The sequence below is a fragment of the Podarcis pityusensis genome, assembly GCF_964106645.2.
Source record: "Podarcis pityusensis genome assembly, chromosome: 7".
NCBI classification, from domain to species: Eukaryota; Metazoa; Chordata; class Lepidosauria; order Squamata; family Lacertidae; genus Podarcis; species Podarcis pityusensis.
This window is the reverse complement of record NC_138031.1, coordinates 66,139,963-66,163,801: the sequence shown is the minus strand read 5'-3', so window position 1 is coordinate 66,163,801 and position 23,839 is coordinate 66,139,963. Positions and strand designations below refer to the sequence as shown.

General features: G+C 48.4%; 2 protein-coding genes across 2 annotated transcripts; both read right to left on the bottom strand.

Moving 5' to 3' along the window:
• Nucleotides 1-1,750: 1,750 nt before the first annotated feature.
• LOC308481987 (tubulin beta-1 chain-like) lies at nt 1,751-8,204 on the bottom strand. The gene is made up of 4 exons (XM_081014902.1): nt 8,028-8,204; nt 7,117-7,225; nt 5,568-5,678; nt 1,751-4,754 (listed from the first exon to the last, which is right to left on the bottom strand). The coding sequence occupies exons 1-4, from the start codon at nt 8,082-8,084 to the stop codon at nt 3,694-3,696; spliced, it is 1,338 nt and encodes a 445-aa protein (XP_080871028.1). The 5' UTR covers nt 8,085-8,204; the 3' UTR covers nt 1,751-3,693.
• Nucleotides 8,205-17,956: 9,752 nt separating this feature from the next.
• Nucleotides 17,957-23,578, bottom strand: LOC308481989 (tubulin beta-2 chain). Its single transcript, XM_081014904.1, has 4 exons — nt 23,409-23,578; nt 21,279-21,387; nt 20,694-20,804; nt 17,957-19,244 (listed from the first exon to the last, which is right to left on the bottom strand). Exons 1-4 carry the CDS (start codon nt 23,463-23,465, stop codon nt 18,184-18,186), a joined length of 1,338 nt encoding a protein of 445 aa, XP_080871030.1. The 5' UTR covers nt 23,466-23,578; the 3' UTR covers nt 17,957-18,183.
• Nucleotides 23,579-23,839: the final 261 nt, after the last annotated feature.

The following is a 23,839-nucleotide window of genomic DNA, read 5'->3' as shown; positions in this document are numbered from 1 at the left end:
ATTGGCGTCCCTTCTTCAGCTCCCATGGTTCTTTTAAGTTTCCCATCATTACTGCATATTCTATTCTAAACATCTAAATCGTCCGCCCCCCCACTTTAAATATTACCTCAGCATGATTTTTACTGTTGAATTTACCTTAATCCTCCTAGCGTTTTCACTTGTTTACAATTATTTCCCCATAATTCTCCTATTCTGCTGGTTAGACCCACTGATTCTGCATACTCCCATCACCTTAACTGCCATTCTTCTTTCTTTGGATCTTCTCCCACCCTCCATTTTATCCCATCTGCCTTCTAATTTCCTGCATTTTCAAACTTAAATTAAAAAAGGCCATGGAGTCCTGTTGAACAACAAACTATTTAGTGCTTATAGACAGCTCTCCTTAATGAGCTGTTTGATTTTAATGATTTGTTACTTTTTGTTTGCTGAAATTGCCAGATGAAAGGTTCCTTTGAGGGATCACCCAGAAGTCCCTTCTGCCCAAGAGACTCTACCTTGAAAATCAGCGTATATTTTTGCAGCTCTCCTTGGTGTTGTGTGCAAATTTATTCCCTGTGTGTACCAAGGGACAAGCACCTCATTGCCTCTACCCAGGAAAGGCTCTGCAGATCAGCTTTCCTTTGAAGACACCCGCACTTAATATCTGAACATCAGGGACGCACGCAGAGATGTGGCTCTGCAGCACCATTCCACATTTGGTGCCTCATTGCGCGATGCATGCAAGATTCCTGAGATCCATGAGCATCCATGTGGCAGCAAGGGCATCTTCCTCCAAAAAATCATAACCCCCTTCGTTAAGAAAAAGAGCAAGTTTTTAGCATGCGTTGTGAGACACTAACCTGCTCCCACCTTCTGGGTTTTCAGCGTTCTATTTCCAAGTTGTTCATAAACTAAGCTGTTCTAAAACCAAGGTACTACTGTATTGCTTAGTTCTTAAGAATGGAGTACTAAATCAGTGGAAATGTGTCATAGGTTTTTGGTACTACTAATGTATTTTATATTTCACTCTGGCCCTCCTGATGATTGAAAGGCAAATTTTTATATTCAAAATGTTTTCACAGGGACAATGAAATGTGGTACTTCGAAGGTAAAGATAAGGACCTGAGGAGATGGAGGAGTGGTTCTTGGCTGTGTCCCACCCAGAGTGATCCCTTGTAGGCTGTTGAGAAGAGCATGAACACTGGTACACTCAGTTCTGTGGATTGCAGGTGTGAGGCCTGTTGATCACAGGATTCCGAACATGGTATCGCTTTAGATTTAGAAATGCTTTAAGGGAATTTGGGGAAAGGGAACCTAACTCCTCTACTGATGCTCCAGATGAAAATACCCCATTAAAAGTGGTGCCACTCCTCTCTCTCCTGCCCTGCATTTTACAAAGTTGGTTTCCTTTAGATGTTCAGTTAACATGTGCATGTCACCAATGCATCAGATGCTGGGCTTGACAAAGCCAAATAGTCGTAGAACTGGAGGATTTAGGCAAAGGGTCATCTAGTCAAACCCCCTGCAATGCAGGAACCACAGCTAAAGAATCCCAGACATTGTCCTCACAAGGGAGCTATTGGGATGAGAATTCAAGTTCTGGGTTAAAAAACTGAATAGATGACAACCCAGCAGATTTTGGTCAGCCACTTCCAAACGTGCACAAGGTGAAGAAAGATGTTTTTGTTATTGTTGGGGGTATTAGCATTGAAATATATATATATTTCAGGGGCTCTTGAGTGTGTTTAGCTCCTTTAAAAAAGAACAAGCATAGGCCAAAAGGGCTAGTTTATTAACCCTCATTTAGAAAGCTTTGTTTCAGTCCTTTACTACCACGTTTTCCAAATTCCACCCTGAATAAGGCATTTGTTCATTTAGTACAGGGTTTCCCAAACATGGGTCGCCAGTTGTTTTTGGTCTACAATTATCATCATCATGTCCGACCGCTGATTCTGCTAGCTAGGGCTGATGGGAGTTGTAGTCCAAGAGCAACTGGAGACCCAAGTTTGGGAAACACTGCCCCCCCCCCATATTCCCAGGGGAGGCAATTCCAACTGATCGATTGCAGGGTATGATCCTGATCGATCACCCAAAAAGGAAAAAAGAGAAAAAAGCTCAACAACTTTGGTTAATCCAATGGGTAGATCGCTGCCAGTTTTTTAATAGTTGGAGTACATCGCAGTCTCTTGGGAGTTGGACATGCCTGCTCTAGGGATTGCAGAAAAATAGGTTTCTGTCCCAGTCCTAGGAAGCTGGTGAAGGAAACCATATCTTTCTTTCTTTCTTTTTACCCTGCAGCAGCAGAACAGCATGAAGGAAAACTCTTGTCTGTGGAGAGCGAAAGGACAGATCTTGACTCTTCCTCGGTTAAACAGGCAGGTTCCGCACATTGTCTCAGCAAATTATAGTCGCAGCAGCCACTCCTCCAAGGTTCCAGGTGCCTGTAGTGATCTGAAGGAGAACCTCAAGTCTTACCATCACTGGCCGCAATCTTCTGCGTTCTCATGAAGCTTCAGAGGCACAGGCCCAATCTTGTTTTCCTGTAATTATGATAATCATTTACCATACCTTCAAGAAATTGGTTTTAGGCTGTGGTCTTGACTCTCCTCTTTGAAGATGAGTGTGATTAGGATTTTTTTATATGTATAAAAAAACTTGAGTAAATTAATTACAAAAGAAAACAATTCCCCACTAATGAACATGGAGTGCAGTTCCTAAATTGAGTAGTGTTAGACCAGTTACTTAGACACCACCTCTATTGAGGGACCATCTGCAGGAAAAATGAAATTTGTACTGTAATTCTTGTTGCATCAATTAGGGTTAGAGTAGCAACTTACTTTCAATGGACAACAGTACTCCTTAATTTCAGGACAATTTAGGCTTTACACTTATGATGACACTGTTGAAAACATGTTTCTTGCCATTGTCTTCAAAGTATACTCCAGCTTCCTTAAATAGGGATGTGGATTCTGTGAGCTTCCAAGTGATGTCGGACTAAAACTCCCACTCGCCATTCTCCCTGGGGCTGATGGGGGTTGGAGTCCAACAACATCTGGAAGACTAAAGGTCCCTCGTCACTCAATTAGGAAATGCACCAAGAAGCCTGACAATCAACATTATCTTTTAACATAGTGTTACCACCCCAAGGAGAGCATAATGATCTAAATATTTTACAAATTGTGTAGAGGTGTTGTCAGGTTGTTCCTCAATGGGATCCAAACTACTATTTCTAGATTCCTGAATTTTCAATATGGAATGTGTAGTTAGCTTCCTTGTCTATGGAGCAGCAGAGAAGTCTTTATTTCAGATCAATTATAAGTAACCTCTGCAAAAATTTATAATAATTATAAATTTATATAAGTTTACAATGTATATAAATTTATAATTTTTATACAACAGCTGCAGTACAATGGTGTGATCAATAGCTTTACACATACAGCTGAAGGACAACAGTTGTCTTAACAAGGAAGGAAGTATATTCTTAAGGGTAAAAGTTACAAAGTTTACTTTCAGCCCCAATTTAAAGTGTGGAGAGCACCCACTTTTCATTATTATGTTGAAATGTTTTCACGACCTATAAAAGTGCTTCCAAATCAAAGGGTTTGGGCAATGAGGAAATCAACAGTGAAAGCACCAAGTTGAACTGAAAAAGCATGCAGCAGCAGAGCTGAACAGACTGTGCCCCAAAACACTGGCCCCTAAACCACCGCCATCCTAAGCCTCGTCCTCCTCGCCTTCCTCCTCAAACTCTCCTTGCTCGTCCGCTGTGGCGTCTTGATATTGCTGGTATTCGGAGACCAGGTCGTTCATGTTGCTCTCGGCCTCCGTGAACTCCATCTCATCCATGCCCTCTCCGGTGTACCAGTGCAGGAAGGCCTTTCGGCGGAACATGGCCGTGAACTGCTCAGAGATCCTCTTGAACAGCTCCTGGATGGCCGTGCTGTTGCCAATGAAGGTGGCGGACATCTTGAGGCCTCGCGGAGGGATGTCGCACACGGCCGTCTTCACGTTGTTGGGGATCCACTCGACAAAGTAGCTGCTGTTCTTGTTCTGGACGTTCAGCATCTGCTCGTCCACTTCCTTCATGGACATTCTGCCTCGGAAAATGGCCGCCACCGTCAGGTAGCGCCCGTGGCGCGGGTCACAGGCCGCCATCATGTTCTTGGAATCAAACAATTGCTGGGTGAGCTCTGGCACCGACACAGCCCGGTACTGCTGGCTTCCGCGGCTCGTGAGGGGAGCAAAACCGGGCATGAAGAAGTGCAGGCGAGGGAATGGCACCATGTTGACCGCCAGCTTGCGGAGGTCGGCATTCAGTTGGCCAGGGAACCGCAGGCAGGTGGTGACGCCGCTCATGGTGGCCGAAACCAAGTGGTTGAGGTCCCCGTACGTCGGAGTCGTGAGCTTGAGAGTGCGGAAGCAGATATCGTACAAGGCCTCATTGTCAATACAGTAGGTTTCATCCGTGTTCTCCACCAGCTGGTGGACGGACAGCGTGGCATTGTAGGGCTCCACCACCGTGTCCGACACTTTAGGGGATGGCATCACGCTGAATGTGTTCATGATCCTGTCAGGATACTCCTCCCGAATCTTGCTGATGAGGAGTGTCCCCAGTCCGGAGCCTGTGCCGCCACCCAGGGAATGGGTCAACTGGAAGCCCTGCAAGCAGTCACAGTTCTCCGACTCCTTCCTTACCACATCCAGCACAGAGTCCACCAGCTCAGCTCCCTCTGTGTAGTGGCCCTTGGCCCAGTTATTCCCAGCACCACTCTGGCCTAGAAGCAGAAAGACAAGGATACAGAAACATGGCAACTATTGATTTCTATCTGCTAATGGCATCATGATCTGGTCCAACTGTTCCTTTTATAAGCAGTGTCCAGACCCAGACTACAAAACCAGTTTACTTTCCTCTGGTTCTCAAATACAGTGGTACCTCGGGATCCGTTCCGGAGCCCCGTTCGCATCCTGAAGTGAATGTAACAAGCGACAGGTCTGCGCGTGTCGTAATTTGCCGCTTCCGCGCATGCGCGTGACGTCATTTTGAGCGTCTGCGCATGGGCGAGTGGCGAAACCCGGAAGTAACATGCTCTGTTACTTCCGGGTTGCCACGGAGCGCAACTCGAACGCGCTCTACCCGAAGCACATTCAAACCAAGGTATGACTGTATAGTGTTTAAAGACCCAGCTCTGAAAAAGTACATTGGATCAAATATCATGAGCTATCGTACCTTTGGCAATTTGAGGGTAGGGGATGATGAAACTGGCTCAGAGGAAGGAGAGATCTTTGTACCACATCACCTATTGCGTATACCTGAAGATGTACCACCTTTCTGCCACCTGGCATAACTAGCCTTGCCCTTGTTTCAGTACATGATCAAATGTTACAGGGAGTGTATAAGATTAGTCAAACACTCCTCATAGTTGAATTCAAGTGTCTCCCAGGACAGGCAGAAGTCAGTTGTTTTGCATAGGGATGATATTCGCAGAACATTTGGAAAGAATAGGTATGAGCAATCCAGCAGCTGCTTCAAGATACATTGAGCGCCTGTCAAGAACAGAGACTACAGTCACCGAAAGAATATTACATACCAAAGACGAAATTGTCAGGCCGAAAGATTTGGCCGAATGGTCCAGACCGGACAGAATCCATTGTGCCAGGCTCCAAGTCCACAAGGATGGCACGGGGAACATACTTGTTGCCTGCAGGGAGAACAAAAGATTTATGAATGCAGTGACCTCATTAAATTATCTGCAGTCTACTGGGCTCCTGGCAACCCTCAGCGTTACTCAGGAAAGAATTTTATATCTCAACCCAACGTGCCGCTTTTGCGCATGCGTGCATGGTGAAACCCAGAAAAAATACTTCCGGGTTTGCCATGTTTGCATTCTGAAAGATACGCAACCAGAGGTTTATGTAGAGGTACCAGTGTATCTTTTAGAAGACATCTGAAGGCAACCCTGTTTAGGAAAGTTTTTAATATTTGATCTTTAACCATGTTTTTAATTTTCTGTTGGGAGCCGCCCAGAGTGGCTGGGGAAATACAGCCAGATGGGTGGGTTATAATAAATTAGTATTATCACCTGACATCCAGTGATTGGCAGGTGGTACGTCCTGCTCACCTGTCAAGGTTGGCCTGTGTGTTCATATACATGTGTGCATAGAGACCACAGCAGCCAGAGTCACTTCCCCACCTGTACTTCATAGATACCCATGGAAAGTTTTGTCTGCAAAGTTATATTATTACAAGGTTAAAGGTAAAGGTAAAGGGACCCCTGACCATTAGGTGCAGTCGTGGCTGACTCTGGGGTTGCGGCGCTCATCTCGCTTTATTGGCCGAGGGAGCCGGTGTACAGCTTCCAGGTCATGTGGCCAGCATGACTAAGCCGCTTCTGGCGAACCAGAGCAGTGCACAGAAATGCCGTTTACCTTCCCGCCGGAGCGGTACCTATTTATCTACTTGCACTTTGACGTGCTTTCAAACTGCTAGGTTGGCAGGAGTAGGGACCGAGCAACGGGAGCTCACCCCGTCATGGGGATTCGAACCGCCAACCTTCTGATCAGCAAGTCCTAGGCTCTGTGGTTTAACCCACAGCGCCACCCTGTCCGTAATTACAAGGTTATTCACTTTCAATTACAGAAATCATAAATAACCTTTGACATCCAGAAGCAACAATGTCAATGCCTTCCCCACCCCCGCAAAAAAACTGTTTTCATTACTTTAATACCTTTTCTGCCCCCACCCCAAACAGATGAAGAGAAATTTTAAATCCTTTAATACAGCCCCAGTTTACTGGCCAGGTGTGCATTTTTCTTCTTCTTCCCAAGTCTGTATTTTTAGTTTGAAAACACATAATTAGGGAGCTTATGGCAGGCTGCATCTTAGAACAAAGAAATTCTGCCTGTTCCGCTCACACAGAAGGAAATTCTTCTAAGGTGGGGCTGGACACCAAAAATAGGAAGAGCATCTGTTTATAAAAATAAAAAAGGCTCTTTGCAAGAACTGTGTGTTTATCTGCAGATTTAATTAGTTGGAAGCCGTACAATCTATCAATCAAGATTTCTAAAAATGGGCAACAGACTTCATATCCGGAGGCAGCTAGAAGCACTTCCTTAAAAAGACACGCGCTCCATTTTTACCGGCAGCTTCATTGTAGTAGACGTTGATCCTCTCAAGCTGCAGGTCGCTGTCTCCATGGTAGCTGCCTGTCGGGTCAATGCCGTGCTCGTCGCTGATGACCTCCCAGAACTGAAACGGGAATTTTGCAGAGCGATTTAGCAAGTGCGACGAGGAAGCATGACTTAACACGTGCAGCTGCCGCGGCCACACCTTGGCCACCATACTGCAAGCACATGATCCTCTGCGCCATGACGAGACAGATTCCCTTCACACAAAGCAATGCCAACAGGGCATAGGAAGGCAGGATGTTAGATTTCACGGATGGACATACTGTTGGGGGAAGAGGGGAGGGACTTGTTTAACAAAGAAAGAAACCAATTGGTTTCCGGCTTTGCACCATTACGCACGCACCCAACCAGCTTGAACGCTGCTCCAAATCCAGACTGCATCCTCTGCAGAGGGGCGAGGCAACCTAAAAGCTTGCCGTTATAACTGGATTACTGCTAGTTCTAACCCTGTGTGAGACGGATCTGGCCCCGACGGAAAGCGAAGGCGTTTATTGTTTCCCGCAAGATCTGCCCTATGAAGCGGCAGGGAGGGGCAGAGAAAGATGGTCGTCGCATCCGAGGCTTTACGAAAGAGGAGACGCATCGTGGACGCACAGCTGTCAACTTTTCCCTTTTCTTGCGAGGAATCTTATTCGGAATAAGCGAATTTCCCTTTTAAAAAAGGGAAAAGTTGACAGCTATGCGTAGACATAACCCCGGGGAGATTTTTCCTAGTGCTCTGCCCCCCCCCCTAATTCTTCACCTTAATTCTTAGGCGGCGATTAATGCCTTTCATCGGAGACGCAAGAAAAGGAAACGACACGGCTAGTCTCCACAATAGATCCTCCCCACTAGATCCCCTTGCCCCCGCTTTTCCATGATACCTTGGCTCCAATCTGATTCCCGCACTGGCCGGCTTGCATGTGCACGATCTCCCGCATGGCTGCGACTTTGTTTCAGGCGATCACCCGCTTGCTACCTTCCGGAAAGAGAAAACTGCGACTTGCTCTCTCGACAACAGCAGCAGCAGGAAACAAGGGCGCGCCTCCCTCCTCCCCCGAGGGCTCTTTTATAGCGGGAGGCGCGTGGCTCCGCCCCTTCCCCTCCCGGCCCCGCCTTGTCTCTCGCTCGAGGGGTGGAGAGGAGAAAGTCCATACCTCCGCTGCTCGCGCCCGAGGGAGGGAGGGGGGGGCGGGGCGGCGGCGGCGGCCTGGATTTGACCGGCCCCGCCCCGCCCCGCGCACGCAAGCAGGTGGTTTCCTAGGGGCGACCCTAATATTGCAAAGCGGGTCCTCGCTGTGCCGGCTTTTGGTCTTTTCAGCGGGGTTTTATTTTTGGACTTGCCTGCAGCAGAGACCATTTTGATGCGCTCGAAGGTTTTCTTTCCCCCAGATCAAAAAGCAGATAGACTGTTGTGGGCCCGGGAGCTCAGTCTAAGGGTTGCGCTTTTCTGCTGTGGTCAGAAATCTCCGATTTTCCCTTTCCCCACCAAGCCATTTCACATCAAGTTATTGTCGTTTAGTTGTGTCCGACTCTTTGTGACCCCATGGACCAGAGCACGCCAGGCACTCCTGTCTTCCACTGCCTCCCGCACTTTGGTCAAACTCATGCTGGTAGCTTCAAGAACACTGTCCAACCATCTCGCCCTCCGTCGTCCCCTTCTCCTTGTGGCCTCCATCTTTCCCAACATCAGGGTCTTTTCCAGGGAGTCTTCTCTTCTCATGAGGTGGCCAAAGTATTGGAGCCTCAGCTTCACGATCTGTCCTTCCAGTGAGCACTCAGGGCTGATTTCCTTCAGAATGAATAGGTTTGATCTTCTTGCAGTCCATGGGACTCTCAAGAGTCTCCTCCAACACCATAATACAAAAGCATCAATTCTTCAGCGATCAGTCTTCTTGATGGTCCAGCTCTCACTTCCATACATCACTACTGGGAAAACCATAGCGTTAACTATACGGACCTTTATTGGCAAGGTGATGATAATAATAATAATAATAATAATAATAATAATAATAATAATTTTTATTTATACCCCGCCCTCCCCAGCCAAGGCTGGGCTCAGAGTGGCTTACAAGCAATAATAAAAACAAGTTGAATGATTGAAAAGCACTGGGTGAATATGCTCCCATGGCAGAGACCCCGTGAGGAGCCTCGCTGCAGCATTCTGCATCCAAGAAACTATCATTAGGATTGTAGCGCCTTTTTTTTGTTTATGAAATATACCTGGCGTCACATAGTGATTGCATGCTTTTTATGGCAGCTGGTAAAACAGTGAGTGAGTTCCCCCCCCAAACCTCTGGGTTTATATACATTATTTACACAATGGGTCCCATCTGATTGGCTGATTATGCTTCCCTCCTGGAGCCTGATTGGGCTGCTCCTGCAGGCCAATCACATTGTTGCATTCTAGGATCCTACCTGCCTATTGTTCTAGGATCCAAGCTTAGTTTCCCCTCTAAGTTTCCATCAAACCCAGAAGATTAGCATTCGTAGTTGTAGAGGTATGCCGGTCACCTACATATGTGCTGTGTCCCTCGGTATGGGTTTCTGGTTCTGACTCTTGTTGCGGGGCTGGCTGCTGCAACGGAGCTCTTTGTTTGGGCTCCACTGGTCCACACGGTCGTGGCTCTGGTTCCTGTGGGCGCTCGGCCTCAGGGGTCACCTCTGGGCTAACTAGTTCTGCCTCGCTTGCCCGCTCCTCCAGCTCTACAGGCCTCCCCTCCCAGCTGTCCCCTTGGGATTCCTCAGTCCAGCCCTCTTCCCAGTCCCGCCCCCCCCAGAATCATCACCATAGCAGTGGCAGTGCCAGCTTTGCCTCCCTTCTGTTAGCACTTCATACAACACAGGCCTGGTCACTCTGGTGACTGTGGCGGGTACCCATGCTGGGCCCACCCTGAAGTTCTTTGCGTACACTTTGTCCCGGGGCCAGAAGGTCCAGGGGTCCCTACTTTTCCCCACTGCTGCCTCATCCTGAGCCCTGTCGGGGTGAAGGCGGTCCAGTCTTGTTGTGAGGCGCTGGCCCATGAGTAGTTCCACTGGGCTTTGGCCAGTCATTGTGCTGGGGGTGCTGGGCTGGGCTAGGAGAAATGCAGCTAGGCAGTACTCCCATTCCCCTTGCGTTATGCAGCGGAAGGCGTCCTTGTTGGTCTGCATCATGCGCTCTGCTTGACCGTTGGTGGCGGGGTGGAACGGCGCCGATCATGTGTGGTGGATGGCATTTTGTGCTGTGAAGGTCTGGAACTCCTCTGACGTGAATGTTGTTCCGTTACCCGGAACATGGCTCATGTTGTTCCGTTACCCGGAACAGCCTACGTAGTACTCGGATGGCCACGGCCGTAGGAGTGGATGGTACCAGGGCAACCTCCAGCCATTTGGAGTACAAGTCCACCACTACGAAGAAGGGGCCAGCGAAGTCTACATGCAGGTGGGACCACGGTGCTTGGGCGGACTCCCAGGGTTGGACGGGAGCCCTCGGGGGATCTGGGCAGGCCTCCTGGCAGGTCTGGCAGTATTTAACCCAGGCCTCTATCTCCCCGTCATTCCCCAGGCACCACAGATAACTCCTTGTGAGTGTCTTCATTCTCACTACCCCTGAGTGTGTTTCGTGTAGGGCTGCGAGGACCTTTTGGCTGGGGAATGACCACCCTGCTTCCCCATAACAGGCACCCCTTGTGGGCCGACAGTTCGTGTTTGCGGGTCGTTTAGCCTGCGAATTCCAGCCTGGGGTTGCTACTGGACTATCTCCACCACACGCAGTTCAAGACCCGGTTGATGACCCTATCCTTCGAGGAGTGGCGCGCTACTTCCGGCGCCTGAATGGGGCTGTCGGGAAGCTGTTCCAGGCTCATGACCTCTTGTGCGGGTGCTGGGTCGGGGCCGGTCTCTGGTAGTGGCAGCCTGCTGAGGGTGTCTGCATGGCCCATCGCCTTCCCAGGCCAGTGGATCAGTGTATACTGGTAGCCAGCAAGGAAAATTGACCACCTGAGGACATGGGGTGACAGTACTTGAGGGTCTGCTTCTCAAGGGCAAACAGGCTGAGCAGTGGATTGTGGTCGGTCGCCACGGTGAAGGGGCGCTTGTACAAGAAATCATGAAATTTCTTTACTCCCTTCACGATTGCCAGACCCTCTTTGTCTATTTGCGATTAGTTCCTCTTGGCTGCGGAGAGGGTCTGGGAAAAGTAGGCAACCGGCACCTCTCTCCCATCCAGAAGTTGGTGCCCCAGGATGGTGCTGACGCCGTAGGGCGAGGCATCACATGCCACCACCACCGGCAGCCTCTTGTCAAAGTGCACCAGGACTGAGTTTGAGACAAGCGGCTTCCTGGTGCTGTCCCCAGACCCATGGGGCCTGTTTGTCTAACAGTCTGTGTAGGGGCTCTGCTACCGCTGCCTTGTGAGGTAAGAAAGCATGGTAGTAGTTCAATAGTCCCAAGAAGGCCTGGATTTCGGCCTTACACTTAGGTGCCGGGGTGTCGCAAATAGCCTGCACCTTGTCCCCGGTTGGGTGGACTCCGTCTGCATCCACCATAAACCCCAGAAAGTCTACCTGTTGCACTCCTAGCAGACACTTTTCCCGCTTCACCTTGAGGCCAGACATCTGGAAACGGTGCAGGACGGTGCGGAGTCGGTCCCCAAACTCCCCTGGTGTGGCCCCAGCGATCAACACATCATCGAAGAAGGAGGTGACGCCAGTAATTCCTTTGAGGAGAGAGTCCATGAGATGTCGGAATATGCATGGTGCCACGCTGATGCCAAATTGCAGCCACTTGACACGGAATGCGCCCCTGTGCGTGACACTGAGTCTGTGCCTCAGCAGTGGCCTCGTCCACTGGTAACTGCTGGTAGGCCTGGGCCAAGTCCAGCGTGCCAAAAATCTTCGACCCTACCAGGGTGGCGAGGACATGGCTGATTTGTAGAGAAAAGCAGTCTGAGCTAGGCCTCAGACTTTCTACCTTCTGGCTTCCATCCTCTGTAAGGATGAGCCATGTGCTGGCTAAGAGCCAAAAGAGGAGTCCAAAAGGAGAAAATGGAAAAAGAGGGGAAGATGGCTTTTTGTAGGGTTTGCTAGGGTCATGCCCATCTACCTGGTCACACACAGGGGGAGGAGGCTCCAGAGCAGGTATGACAGGAAGTCCTCCCTGTCTGGAGCAACATTCTCCTGTGTGTCCACTCTAGGCAACAGGAAATGTTGTAGTTGACAGCTTCAGTGATGATACATCCCACAAAAGACACCACAGTCTCTGCTGTGCCTCATTTCTAGTAGGAAACCTGGACCCTGGGTAAGCATCTGAAACCCCTGGACTCTCACACCTCTTGGAGATTGGGGTGACAGGCAACAGTACTTAGCTGCATATCTTCTTCTTCTTGGCTCTTTAGATTCTGTCAGCCAACATGCCTTGTTTAAGAGCTCAGAGAGGCATATTTAAAAGGTTGTGCATATAAGTCATATCACATATTCTATTCTAACCATCTAAATCACCTCCCTTTAAATATTACCTCAGCATGATTTTTACTGTTGAATTTACCTTAATCCTGCTAGCATTTTCACTTGTTTACAATTATTTCCCCATAATTCTCCTATTCTTCTGGTTAGACCCACTGATTCTGCATACTCCCATCATCTTGAACTGCCATTCTTCTTTCTTTGGATCTTCTCCCACCCTCAATTTTATCCCATCTGCTTTCTAATTTCCTGCATTTTCAAACTTAAATGACAAAAAATGCAAACATACTCTGTGTGTTTATTTTAAGGCCTAGGATTCCTGTTGAACAACAAAGTATTTTAGTGCTTAGAGAGAGCTCTCTTTAATGAGCTGTTCGATTTTAATGATTTGTTACTTTTTGTTTGCTGAAATTGCCAGGAGATGAAAGGTTCCTTTGAGGGATCACCCAGAAGTCCCTTCTGCCCAAGAGACCATATCTTGAAAGCCAGCTTATATTTTTGCAGCTCTCCTTGGTGTTGTGTGCAACTTTATTCCCTGTGTGTACCAAGGGACAAGCACCTCATTGCCTCTACCCAGGAAAGGCTCTGCACATCAGCTTTCCTTTGAAGACACCCGCACTTAATGTCTGAACATCAGGGACGCACGCAGAGATGTGGCTCTGCAGCACCATTCCACATTTGGTGCCTCATTGCGCGATGCATGCAAGGTTAATGTTCCGGAGATCCATGAGCATCCATGTGGCAGCAAGGGCATCTTCCTCCACAAAAATCATAACCCCCAGATCACTGGCCTTGGTTGAGAAAAAGAGCTAGTTCATCATGCTTTGTGAGAAACTAACCTGCTCCTACCTTTTGGCATTTTAAGTCAATGAATGAAATCAGACCAACAACTAACACTTAGAAAAGATCATCCATCCAATTAGACAAGGCTAGAGAGAAACACCTAATATCTACAGTTTTGGTTTGCTATTAATCCTTTGCTGCAGGTGTGTTTTGGGGGGAGAAGTTATTCCTGCTGACCCATAGAAAACAGTGCAGGTATACAGGATTTTAGGGCAGCTGTGCTTGGGGAGCAGTGAGTCAACTCAAAAAACAAAATGCAGCAGCAAAGACAGGAATGTACTATATTTCTAAGCCAGGTCTTTGGGCTTTTTTTTTACTCTGTCAACATTTTTGAATATTATTCTGTTTACACCAAAGCAGACCAAGTCTGTTTCTATTATGTCGAGATCAGGACAGTGGCTGGAAGTGTGTGGGTTATATCCATCCTGCAAAGCATCCCTGTTTTGTTCTACTCATGTTGCCGAAGCAAGAAGGTTGCATATGACAGCCCTGATGTGTAGTCTAATGTTTTTAATCTAGTGTTTGGTGGCGGCGGGGGGAATGGGGCGTTTCTTTGGGAAAGGCAGCATGCAGGCTATAAAGCCTTAAATGGCTCAGGACCGCAATACCTTAAGGACCACCTCTTTCCATATGAACCTACCTGGACCCTGAGATCATATTCTGAGGCCCTTCTTTGTGTGCTCCCTCCTCAAGAGGTCCAAAGGGTGACAACACGAGAACTGGCCTTCTCTGCAGTGGCTCCCCGTCTGTGGAATGCTCTCCCCAGGGAAGTTCGCCTGGTGCCTTCATTGTACAGCTTTAGGCACCAGCCAAAATGTTCCTTTTTAACCAGCCCTTTGGTTGATCTGATTGACATTCTATGCCCTTTTAAAATGTGTTTTTTTGTGTGTGTGTGGTGGGGAGCTACTGGTTTGTTGTTGTTGTTTTATTATGCATTTTGTGGTTCTATATCTTGATTTTGGACGCGGGTGGTGCTGTGGGTTAAACCACAGAGCCTAGGACTTGCTGATCAGAAGGTCGGCGGTTCAAATCCCCGTGATGGGGTGAGTTCCTGTTGCTCGGTCCCTGTTCCTGCCAACCTAGCAGTTCGAAAGCACATCAAAGTGCAAGTAGATAAATAGGTACCACTCCGGCGGGAAGGTAAACGGCGTTTCTGTGCACTGCTCTGGTTTGCCAGAAGCGGCTTAGTCATGTTGACCACATGACCCGGAAGCTGTACACCGGCTCCCTCAGCCAATAAAGCGAGATGAGCGCCGCAACCCCAGAGTCGGTCACGACTGGACCTAATGGTCAGGGGTCCCTTTACCTTTACCTATCTTGATTTTATTTGTGAACCGCCCTGAAACCCACAGGTATAGGGTGGTATATAAATACAATAAAAAAATTAAAAAGTGAAGTAGCAGCCGTGCAACTAATAAGGGCTGGAGAAGGTGAAGGCAGCCAGGGAAAAAGCTGAGAGTTTCATCAGGGAGTGAAAAGACATTTGGATCTCGGATACACCAGCAGATGGACAGCAGGTCTATCCATTGAGAAAAGCAGATGGGTAGATGTGAAGTACATGTTTCTCAGATGTCAAGTCTACCCAGGCTCCATCATTGCTCTGCCACCAGATATGCTAGACCTGTTATCTGATACTAGTAATGTTTATTCGGCGTAAGCTCACCCACAGAAAAAGGACAGCAACTGCTCATGCACCCAGATACAAAACACGGTGAGATGATTTCTCATAAGGATGCAGAAGGGCATTAACAGCTTGTATAACAAAAATATGCACCCTTAAGCCCATTGAATTAAATGTCTCTAGGTATCACATAATTCTTAAGAATGGAGTACAAAATCAGGGGAAACGTTTCATAGGTTGTTGTTTTTTCCTTACTACTTATGTATTTTATATTTAGCTCCAGCCCTCCTGTTGGTTGAAAGAGGGCAAAATGTTTATACAGTGGTGCCTCGCAAGACGAAAAGAATCCGTTCTGTGAGTCTCTTCGTCTAGCGGTTTTTTCGTCTTGCGAAGCAAGCCCATTGACGGATTAGTGGATTAGCGCTATGAGCGGCTTTTAGCGGCTTTTAGCGGCTTATCAGCTTATCGGATAAGCAGATAAGCGGCTTAGCGGCTTAGAAAAAGGGGGGGGGGAGGAAAAAAAAACGCAGGAACTCGCAAGACATTTTCGTCTTGCGAAGCAAGCCCATAGGAGATTCGTTTTGCGAAGCACCTCCAAAACGGAAAACTCTTTCGTCTAGCGAGTTTTCCGTCTTGCGAGGCATTCGTCTTGCGGGGCACCACTGTATTCAAAATGTTTTCCCAAGGACAATGAAATGTGGTATTTCAAAGGAAAAGATAATGACCTGAGGAGATGGTGCTGTGGTTCTTGGCTGTGTATCATCCAGAACATAGGTAAACAAATTAAAGCCCAGGGGCTGGATCTGGCCCAGTCGCCTTCTAAATCCGGCCCGTGGACAGTCCGGGAATCAGCCTGTTTTTACATGAGTAGAATGTGTGCTTTTATTTAAAATGCATCTCTGGGTTATTTGTGGGGCATAGGGATTCGTTCAATTTTTTCCCTTCAAAATATAGTCTGCCCCCCCCCCCCCACTGAGAGCCAGTGTGGTGTAGTGGTTAAGAGCGGTAGTCTCGTAATCTGGGGAACCGGGTTCGCGTCTCCGCTCCTCCACATACAGCTGCTGGGTGACCTTGGGCCAGTCACACTTCTCTGAAGTGTCTCAGCCCCACTCACCACACAGAGTGTTTGTTGTGGGGGAGGAAGGGAAAGGAGAATGTTAGCCGCTTTAAGACTCCTTTGGGTAGTGATAAAGCAGGATATCAAATCCAAAGTCGTCTTCTTCTTCAAGGTCTGAGGGACAGTGGACCGGCCCCCTGCTGAAAAAGTTTGCTGACCCCTAATCCAGAGTGATCCCTTGTAGGCTGTTGAGAGGATCAGCATGAACACTGGTACACTCAGTTCTGTGGATTGCAGGTGTGAGGTTTGTTGATCATAGGATGCCACACATGCTGCTTAAACACGGGTGGTGCTGTGGTCTGAACCACTGAGCCTCTTGGGCTTGCTGATCAGAAGGTTGGCAGTTCGAATCCCCAAAACGGGGTGAGCTCCTGTTGCTCTGCCCCAGCTCCTGCCAGCCTAGCAGTCCGAAAGCACGCCAGTGCAAGTAGATAAATAGGTACTGCGGCAATGCAGGAACCACAACTAAAGAATCCCAGACATTTTCCTCACAAGGGAGCTATTGGGATGAGAATTCAAGTTGTACTCCAAGAGCAACTATAGACCCAAGTTTGGGAAACACTGCCCCCCCCGCATTATTCCCTATAGAATGCCTGCCCTAGGGAATGCAGAAAAATAGGTTCCTGTCCCAGTCCTAGGAAGGGGGTAAAGGAAACCATTTCCCCCCCTCTTTTACCCTGCAGCAGCAGCACAGCATGAAGGAAAACTTGTCTGTGGAGAGCGAAAGGACAGATCTTGACTCTTCCTCGGTTAAACAGGCAGGTTCCGCACATTGTCTCAGCAAATTATATTCTCAGCAGCCACTCCTCCAAGGTTCCAGGTGCCTGTAGTGATCTGAAGGAGAACCTCAAGTCTTACCATCACTGGCCGCAATCTTCTGCGTTCTCAGGAAGCTTCAGAGGCACAGGCCCAATCTTGTTTTCCTGTAATTATGATAATCATTTACCACACCTTCAAACAATTGGTTTTAGGCTAAGGTCTTGACTCTCCTCTTTGAAGATGAGTGTGATTAGGTTTTTAAAAAACAAAAACAAAAAACCTTGACTAAATTAATTGCAAAAGAAAACAATTCCTCACTGCAATGAACATGAGTGCAATTCCTAAATTGAGTAGTGTTAGACCAGTTACTTAGACACCACCTCTATTGAGGGACCATCTGCAGGAAAAATGAAATTTGTGTTATAATTCTTGTTGCATCAATTAGGGGTAGAGTAGCAACTTACTTTTCAATGGACAACAGTACTCCTTAATATCAGGGCTTCAGACTTATTATGACACTGTTGAAAACATGTTTCTGGCCATTGCCTTCAAAGTATACTCCAGCTTCCTTAAATAGGGATGTGTATTCTGTGACCTTCCAAGTGATGTTGGACTAAAATTCCCACTCGCCATGTTCACTGGGGCTGATGGGAGTTAGAGTCCAACAATATCTGGAAGATCACAGGTCCCTCATTGCTCAATTAGGAAACGCACCAAGAAGCCTAAGGATGACAGTCATTTTCTTTTAACATAGTGTTAGCACCCCAAGGAGAGCATAATCATCTAAATATATTACAAAGAACATGCCTGTTTGTTCTTTGATCAAATACTTTTCCAGTGCCAAATGTTAATTGGAAGAGTATGTAGCATTCTAATAATCGGTCCAGTTCATTCACATTTTATTTACTTGCATGATGGCTGCAACACTTCTGTCGCAGAAGTAGCATAATAATTTCCCACTGTTCCCTGACTTGGCTTCATTTCTGCTCTGCAGTTTCACAACACAATAAAAGAATCCAGACAACAGCGTGAAACACAAATGCCTTTTATGTTTGTATCAGACATTTAGACAGAAGACTTTTTCATAACTCTTTTGCAACTACTGTTACACAACGAGTAAATCTGCTGACAAAGCCAGCAGAGAAAGCACCAAGTTGAACTGAAAAAGCATGCATCAGCAGAGCTGAACAGACTGTGCCCCAAAACACTGGCCCCATTGCACTAAACTTGCCCCACTGCACTAAACCACCGCCATCCTAAGCCTCGTCCTCCTCGCCTTCCTCTTCAAACTCTCCTTGCTCGTCCGCTGTGGCGTCTTGATATTGCTGGTATTCGGAGACCAGGTCGTTCATGTTGCTCTCGGCCTCTGTGAACTCCATCTCATCCATGCCCTCTCCGGTGTACCAGTGCAGGAAGGCCTTTCGGCGGAACATGGCCGTGAACTGCTCAGAGATCCTCTTGAAGAGCTCCTGGATGGCCGTGCTGTTGCCAATGAAGGTGGCGGACATCTTGAGGCCTCGCGGAGGGATGTCGCACACGGCCGTCTTCACGTTGTTGGGGATCCACTCGACAAAATAGCTGCTGTTCTTGTTCTGGACGTTCAGCATCTGCTCGTCCACTTCCTTCATGGACATTCTGCCCCGGAAAATGGCCGCCACCGTCAGGTAGCGCCCGTGGCGTGGGTCACAGGCCGCCATCATGTTCTTGGAATCGAACATTTGCTGGGTCAGCTCTGGCACTGTCAGGGCCCGGTACTGCTGGCTTCCGCGGCTCGTGAGGGGAGCAAAACCGGGCATGAAGAAGTGCAGGCGAGGGAAGGGCACCATGTTGACCGCCAGCTTGCGGAGGTCGGCATTCAGTTGGCCAGGGAACCTCAGGCAGGTGGTGACGCCGCTCATGGTGGCCGACACCAAGTGGTTGAGGTCCCCGTACGTCGGAGTCGTGAGTTTGAGAGTGCGGAAGCAGATATCGTACAAGGCCTCATTGTCAATACAGTAGGTTTCATCCGTGTTCTCCACCAGCTGGTGGACGGACAGCGTGGCATTGTAGGGCTCCACCACTGTGTCTGACACCTTAGGGGACGGCATCACACTGAACGTGTTCATGATCCGGTCGGGATACTCCTCCCGAATCTTGCTGATGAGGAGCGTCCCCATCCCGGAGCCTGTGCCACCACCCAGGGAATGGGTCAGCTGAAAGCCCTGCAAGCAGTCGCAACTCTCAGACTCCTTCCTTACCACATCCAGCACAGAGTCCACCAGCTCAGCTCCCTCCGTGTAGTGGCCCTTGGCCCAGTTGTTCCCAGCACCACTCTGGCCTAGAGGAGGAAGTGGAAAGGTGATGAACAGGCAGAAGCTACAGCCGCCAACACTTTCAATGCGTAAAGGGTGGAACTGCTAAAGCAAACCAGCTTGAGTCAAAATGTACATTTCCTTTAAGATTTTGGTTATGACATTTTTTTGGGGGGGGCACAGTCTGTAACAGCCCTTAGAAATGGTTCTGTTGAGTTCTTGGATAAGCATAGTGTATCCATCAAGTGCTAGAACATTGGTATTTCCCTCATATATCTTCCCCAAATATTTATTTGCATGCAAACGCTAAACCGCATGGCCAAGAAATTTGCATGCAACAGGGATCCATGGTCAATCTAGCATAGTGTCAGGTCTGCAGATATGGACAGGAGTTTCCAATAAGAATTAATGTGCCTCTGACAGGTTTATTTACAATAACACAAAGAGAGCAGCACTGAGCCAACTTCTCTCTAGGTATCAGTTGTTCACTCTGAATATCCTCCCCTTTTGCAGCATGACGGGCGCTGATTCCCTGTCCTTTTGCCCCTGTGCTTTCGTTGCTCCTTAACCCTTTCCTGTCTCCTAGTCCGAGGGGAGGGAGGAACATCCCCGCCGCTCTCAAAGTAAGAGCCTTCCAAACTCTCCCTCCCTCCTGGTTGCCTAGCAACTTTATCAGGGCTGTCTATCTCCTCCTCCTCTGACTGCGAGGTTTCTTAATCTACTATTCTCTCTGTTACTGAGAACACTGAAGGAAGGGGGCAATTACCCCCTTCCTCTGTTAAAGGCTGCTCTGTCTGTGACTGTCTGCCTTCCTTGTCCAAGTCAGACCAGTCTCTGGCATCCGACACTGGCCAGCCCCTGACACATAGAATCATAGAACTGTCGAGCTGGAAGGGACACCAAGGGTCATCTAGTCCAACTCCCTGCAATGCAGGAATCTCGAACTCACAACCCTGCGACTAAGCGTCTCATGCTCTATCGACTGAGCTATCCACGGTGTGTTCTGGTTAAGGGAGAGAAGGCCGCCCTTTCTCTTGTGGCAATATGCCTCAAATCGCAGAATATCTCATCCATTTCACTGTGGGAGAGATGCAGGAATGATCCCTTGACCCATTTTTCTGCCAATACAGAAAAGGGTTCTTCATCACATGGGAAACAGGAAATGTATACTTCCCCATCCTACTCCTATTGTGAAAGCTCATAATAGCAGAACCCTACACAGAGATTGATGCCTGACAACTTTAAAGAGGACCACACATGATGATGGCAGTGAATGCCAACTGGCTTCAAGCCAAGCTGATTGTAGCACTTATGCTTTGCTTAGTGGAGGAGAAGAGGAGGTACTGAAGGTGAAGTGGAACAGATCGGTAGATTTCTAGCCAGCAAACCCTTGATCTAGGCAGAGAGGACCTGAGCTTCCGAGTTCATTTTCGCTTGGGCCACCCGTTTTAGAACAGCCATGATGAAACACTTACCAAAGACAAAGTTGTCAGGTCTAAAGATCTGCCCAAAAGGTCCAGACCTGACTGAGTCCATTGTGCCAGGCTCCAAGTCCACAAGGATGGCACGGGGCACGTACTTGTTACCTGCAGTGGCGGCGGCGGGGGGGGGGACGACGACAAAAGACACTCAGCATTACAGACCTGCTGTCAGCAGATTTCATGGGCTGGGGAAGGGAGGAGAAGCCACACAAAACCCAACACAAGGCAGCTCCTATGCTCTTGGCAACCTCATTACTATTCACCGGAGAGACACAGCAACTCTCTAAACAGATAAAAGGAGTGGGGGAGGTGCAGATTTAAAGGGAACAGCCTAATGAAACCAGGCTTGAATTTTAAGTAGGCATTAAAGCGTTGCCAAGGATTTCAATAGCTGCTTAAAGGCCCCGGCTTGCCAGGGTTTTGTCACGCTGCTGCTCTCCCAGTTCCCGTGACATTTTTTGAAGAATCTGTCAGCAGCTTTCCTCCCTGGCCTCCCTCTCTCTCTCTCTCTCTCTCTCTCTCTCTCTCTCTCACACACACACACACCCACCCACCCACCCGCTCCCTCCCCAAGGTTACCAGTCGCTTCATTGTAGTAGACGTTGATCCTCTCTAGCTGTAGGTCACTGTCTCCGTGGTAGCTGCCGGTGGGGTCAATTCCATGCTCATCGCTGATGACTTCCCAGAACTGGAATGGGAATTTTGGAGAGCTATTAGCAACTGCCTTTGAAATGCCTAGAAGGCTGACTCCCCCTTCCCCCCAAAAAACCACATGCTGCTTGCTGGCACGCCTTGCCAAAATCCCGTTGTCAGGGCTGCCAGATTCCCAGCTGAAAAGAGCTTCTGCTGTGGGAAATGAGGCAGATCAAGGCAAACCCTTAAGAGCTCTGGCAGCCCAGGTGGCTGCCTTGACAGTGGCTCGAAGCACAAAGAAACAGCACCGCTGCAATACTCCACACGCAACCCACAAAGGAAGCCACAATGCACCAGGATGCCATTGACAGCTCTTTAAAATCTCCGTTTATAATTCTGAAATACGTTGCATGGTGGGCAGTGAGAAAAGGATGGCTGCAGAAAATTCTTCAGTACTGCTTTCCTTAAAAAAAACAAAAAACACTCCTTATGTTTATTGGTATTTTCTCTGCCCTATCTTTTGTAATTCAAGCCTCTGTCTTGAATGTTCTTGGTTTTGTTCAATTTTAACTGTATTTAAACATTGAATGATGATCTTTCGTTGTGTGCAGGAGTGGGGAGGAAAAGGTGCCACCAAGCCCATGTACACACCCACTTGCGCCCCACCTTAGCTAGAAAGGCTATTGTCTCCTGGTGCTGCTCTCTCAAACACAAAACCAAACCAGCACCAGCCACTCTGCCCATGATCATAACCAAAATGGCAGCAGAAAGCCACTCTTTGCTTCATATCCTTGATAAGGTAAGCTTAGAAGCTGCTAGGGAAACTCCCTTATGAAAGGACCAGTGGGCATGTGTCCCCAGATCTGTGACAATGTTTTCTGAGCAAGCACTTATGGTCTAAGGTGTGGGGGGGGAGGGGGTACTTTATGCTCACAGAAAAATGCCCTGCAATGTTGCAGAAGATCAAAGAACACTTTCCATTCACTTGAGAGCTTCGAGATACATGCTGCATGGACCACACTATTACTGCATAGCCTGCCAAGGTGGTAGCGCCAACTCTAAATATTTTCAAAGCAAATTCAGTATTTCTTCGTTCCCTTCCACAAAAGGGAAGCAGAAAGCCCAGCGGGGGCAACCAGATCCCCAAACAAGTCAATCTCAAAATAATAGGCTCGTATGATCTACCCAAACTGAATTCAGAGAAAGCACCTGTGACAATCTACCTACACAAGGGAAGCAACATGGAGATGGCGTACCTTTCATTGAACCTTAAAATCCCCTTTACTGCAGAATTTAGCCCAATACTGTCTTAGGAATGAGGATACCAGTGAGCCTAGAGATGGCTATAGACCCTCTCGACTTACTGAAGGCTATATTGTCTCTGTACCAGCATTGAGGGTGTGGCTGGGAATTGAGTTACCAGCTACCCTTACTTGTCAAAAATAAAACAAGTGGCTGGTGAAGCTCAGCCATATGGGCGGGGTATAAATAAAATTATTGTTAAAGCACCAGATCCAGTCCCATCCACACACAAAAAAACCACCACCACCCGGATTTCGAAGTGTGTGTGTGTGTGTGTGTGTGTGTGTGAGACTTGGTGACATGAGCGCTGACTCAAAGCACGAAGTGCCTACAAGGCGGGATGAGGAAACGCCTTTTTCTAGACCCCTTATTAGAGCGCCGGTTCCTACTAGCAGCTCACACATCAAAGGCAACGAACGGGCTATCCAACGCGACCAGCATTTTCTATTCTCCTCCCTCCCCTCCGCAAGGGGCGTGTAACAAAGGAACCGGCTGCAGCAGAGGATGAACGCGCCGTCGAGGAAGCAGACCCGAGCGGGGATAGTGGTAGTGAAGAATACATCTTTCAAAATTGTGAGACGAAGACATAAAAAAGAGAGAAAAAGCATGCCGAGTTGCTGAATAGGCTCCTTCGATGCGCAGGAGGCCGAGGTCATTGAACCCCACCCGAGTTAGAGACGCGTGGAACGCCTGTAATTGGCGACTCCCTGCAGCGCGTGTAACAATAGAGACGCCCCCCTTTCCTTTCCTCCCCTGCCCTGGTCCAGACTATACCTTCGCCCCTATCTGGTTGCCACACTGGCCGGCCTGGATGTGCACGATCTCACGCATGGCGACGGCTTGACTCCGGGCTGACCCCCCACTCGCTGGCCGCTTCTGCCTCCGGCGCGCCCACCTGCCTGACCTCGGCTCTCTTCAGCACCGGCAACAAGCAACAAGGAGCGCCTCGACCGGGAGCTGCTTTTTATACGGGGAGCGCCGATCCCCGCCTTTCTGCAGCCCAAGCCCCACCTACTCCCATTCACAGCTGCCTCCTCGGCTCGGGTGATGTAATGCGCCCAGTGGCTGACGGCGGATGGGGGGGAGACGACGGATCCGCAAAAGTCTGTACATCCCCTCTCCCCCACCCCCGGTTGATTTTATTTTTATTTTTTAATAGAATGCATTCAGACATTTGCTTGGAGGTTTATCATATCGTAATTGCT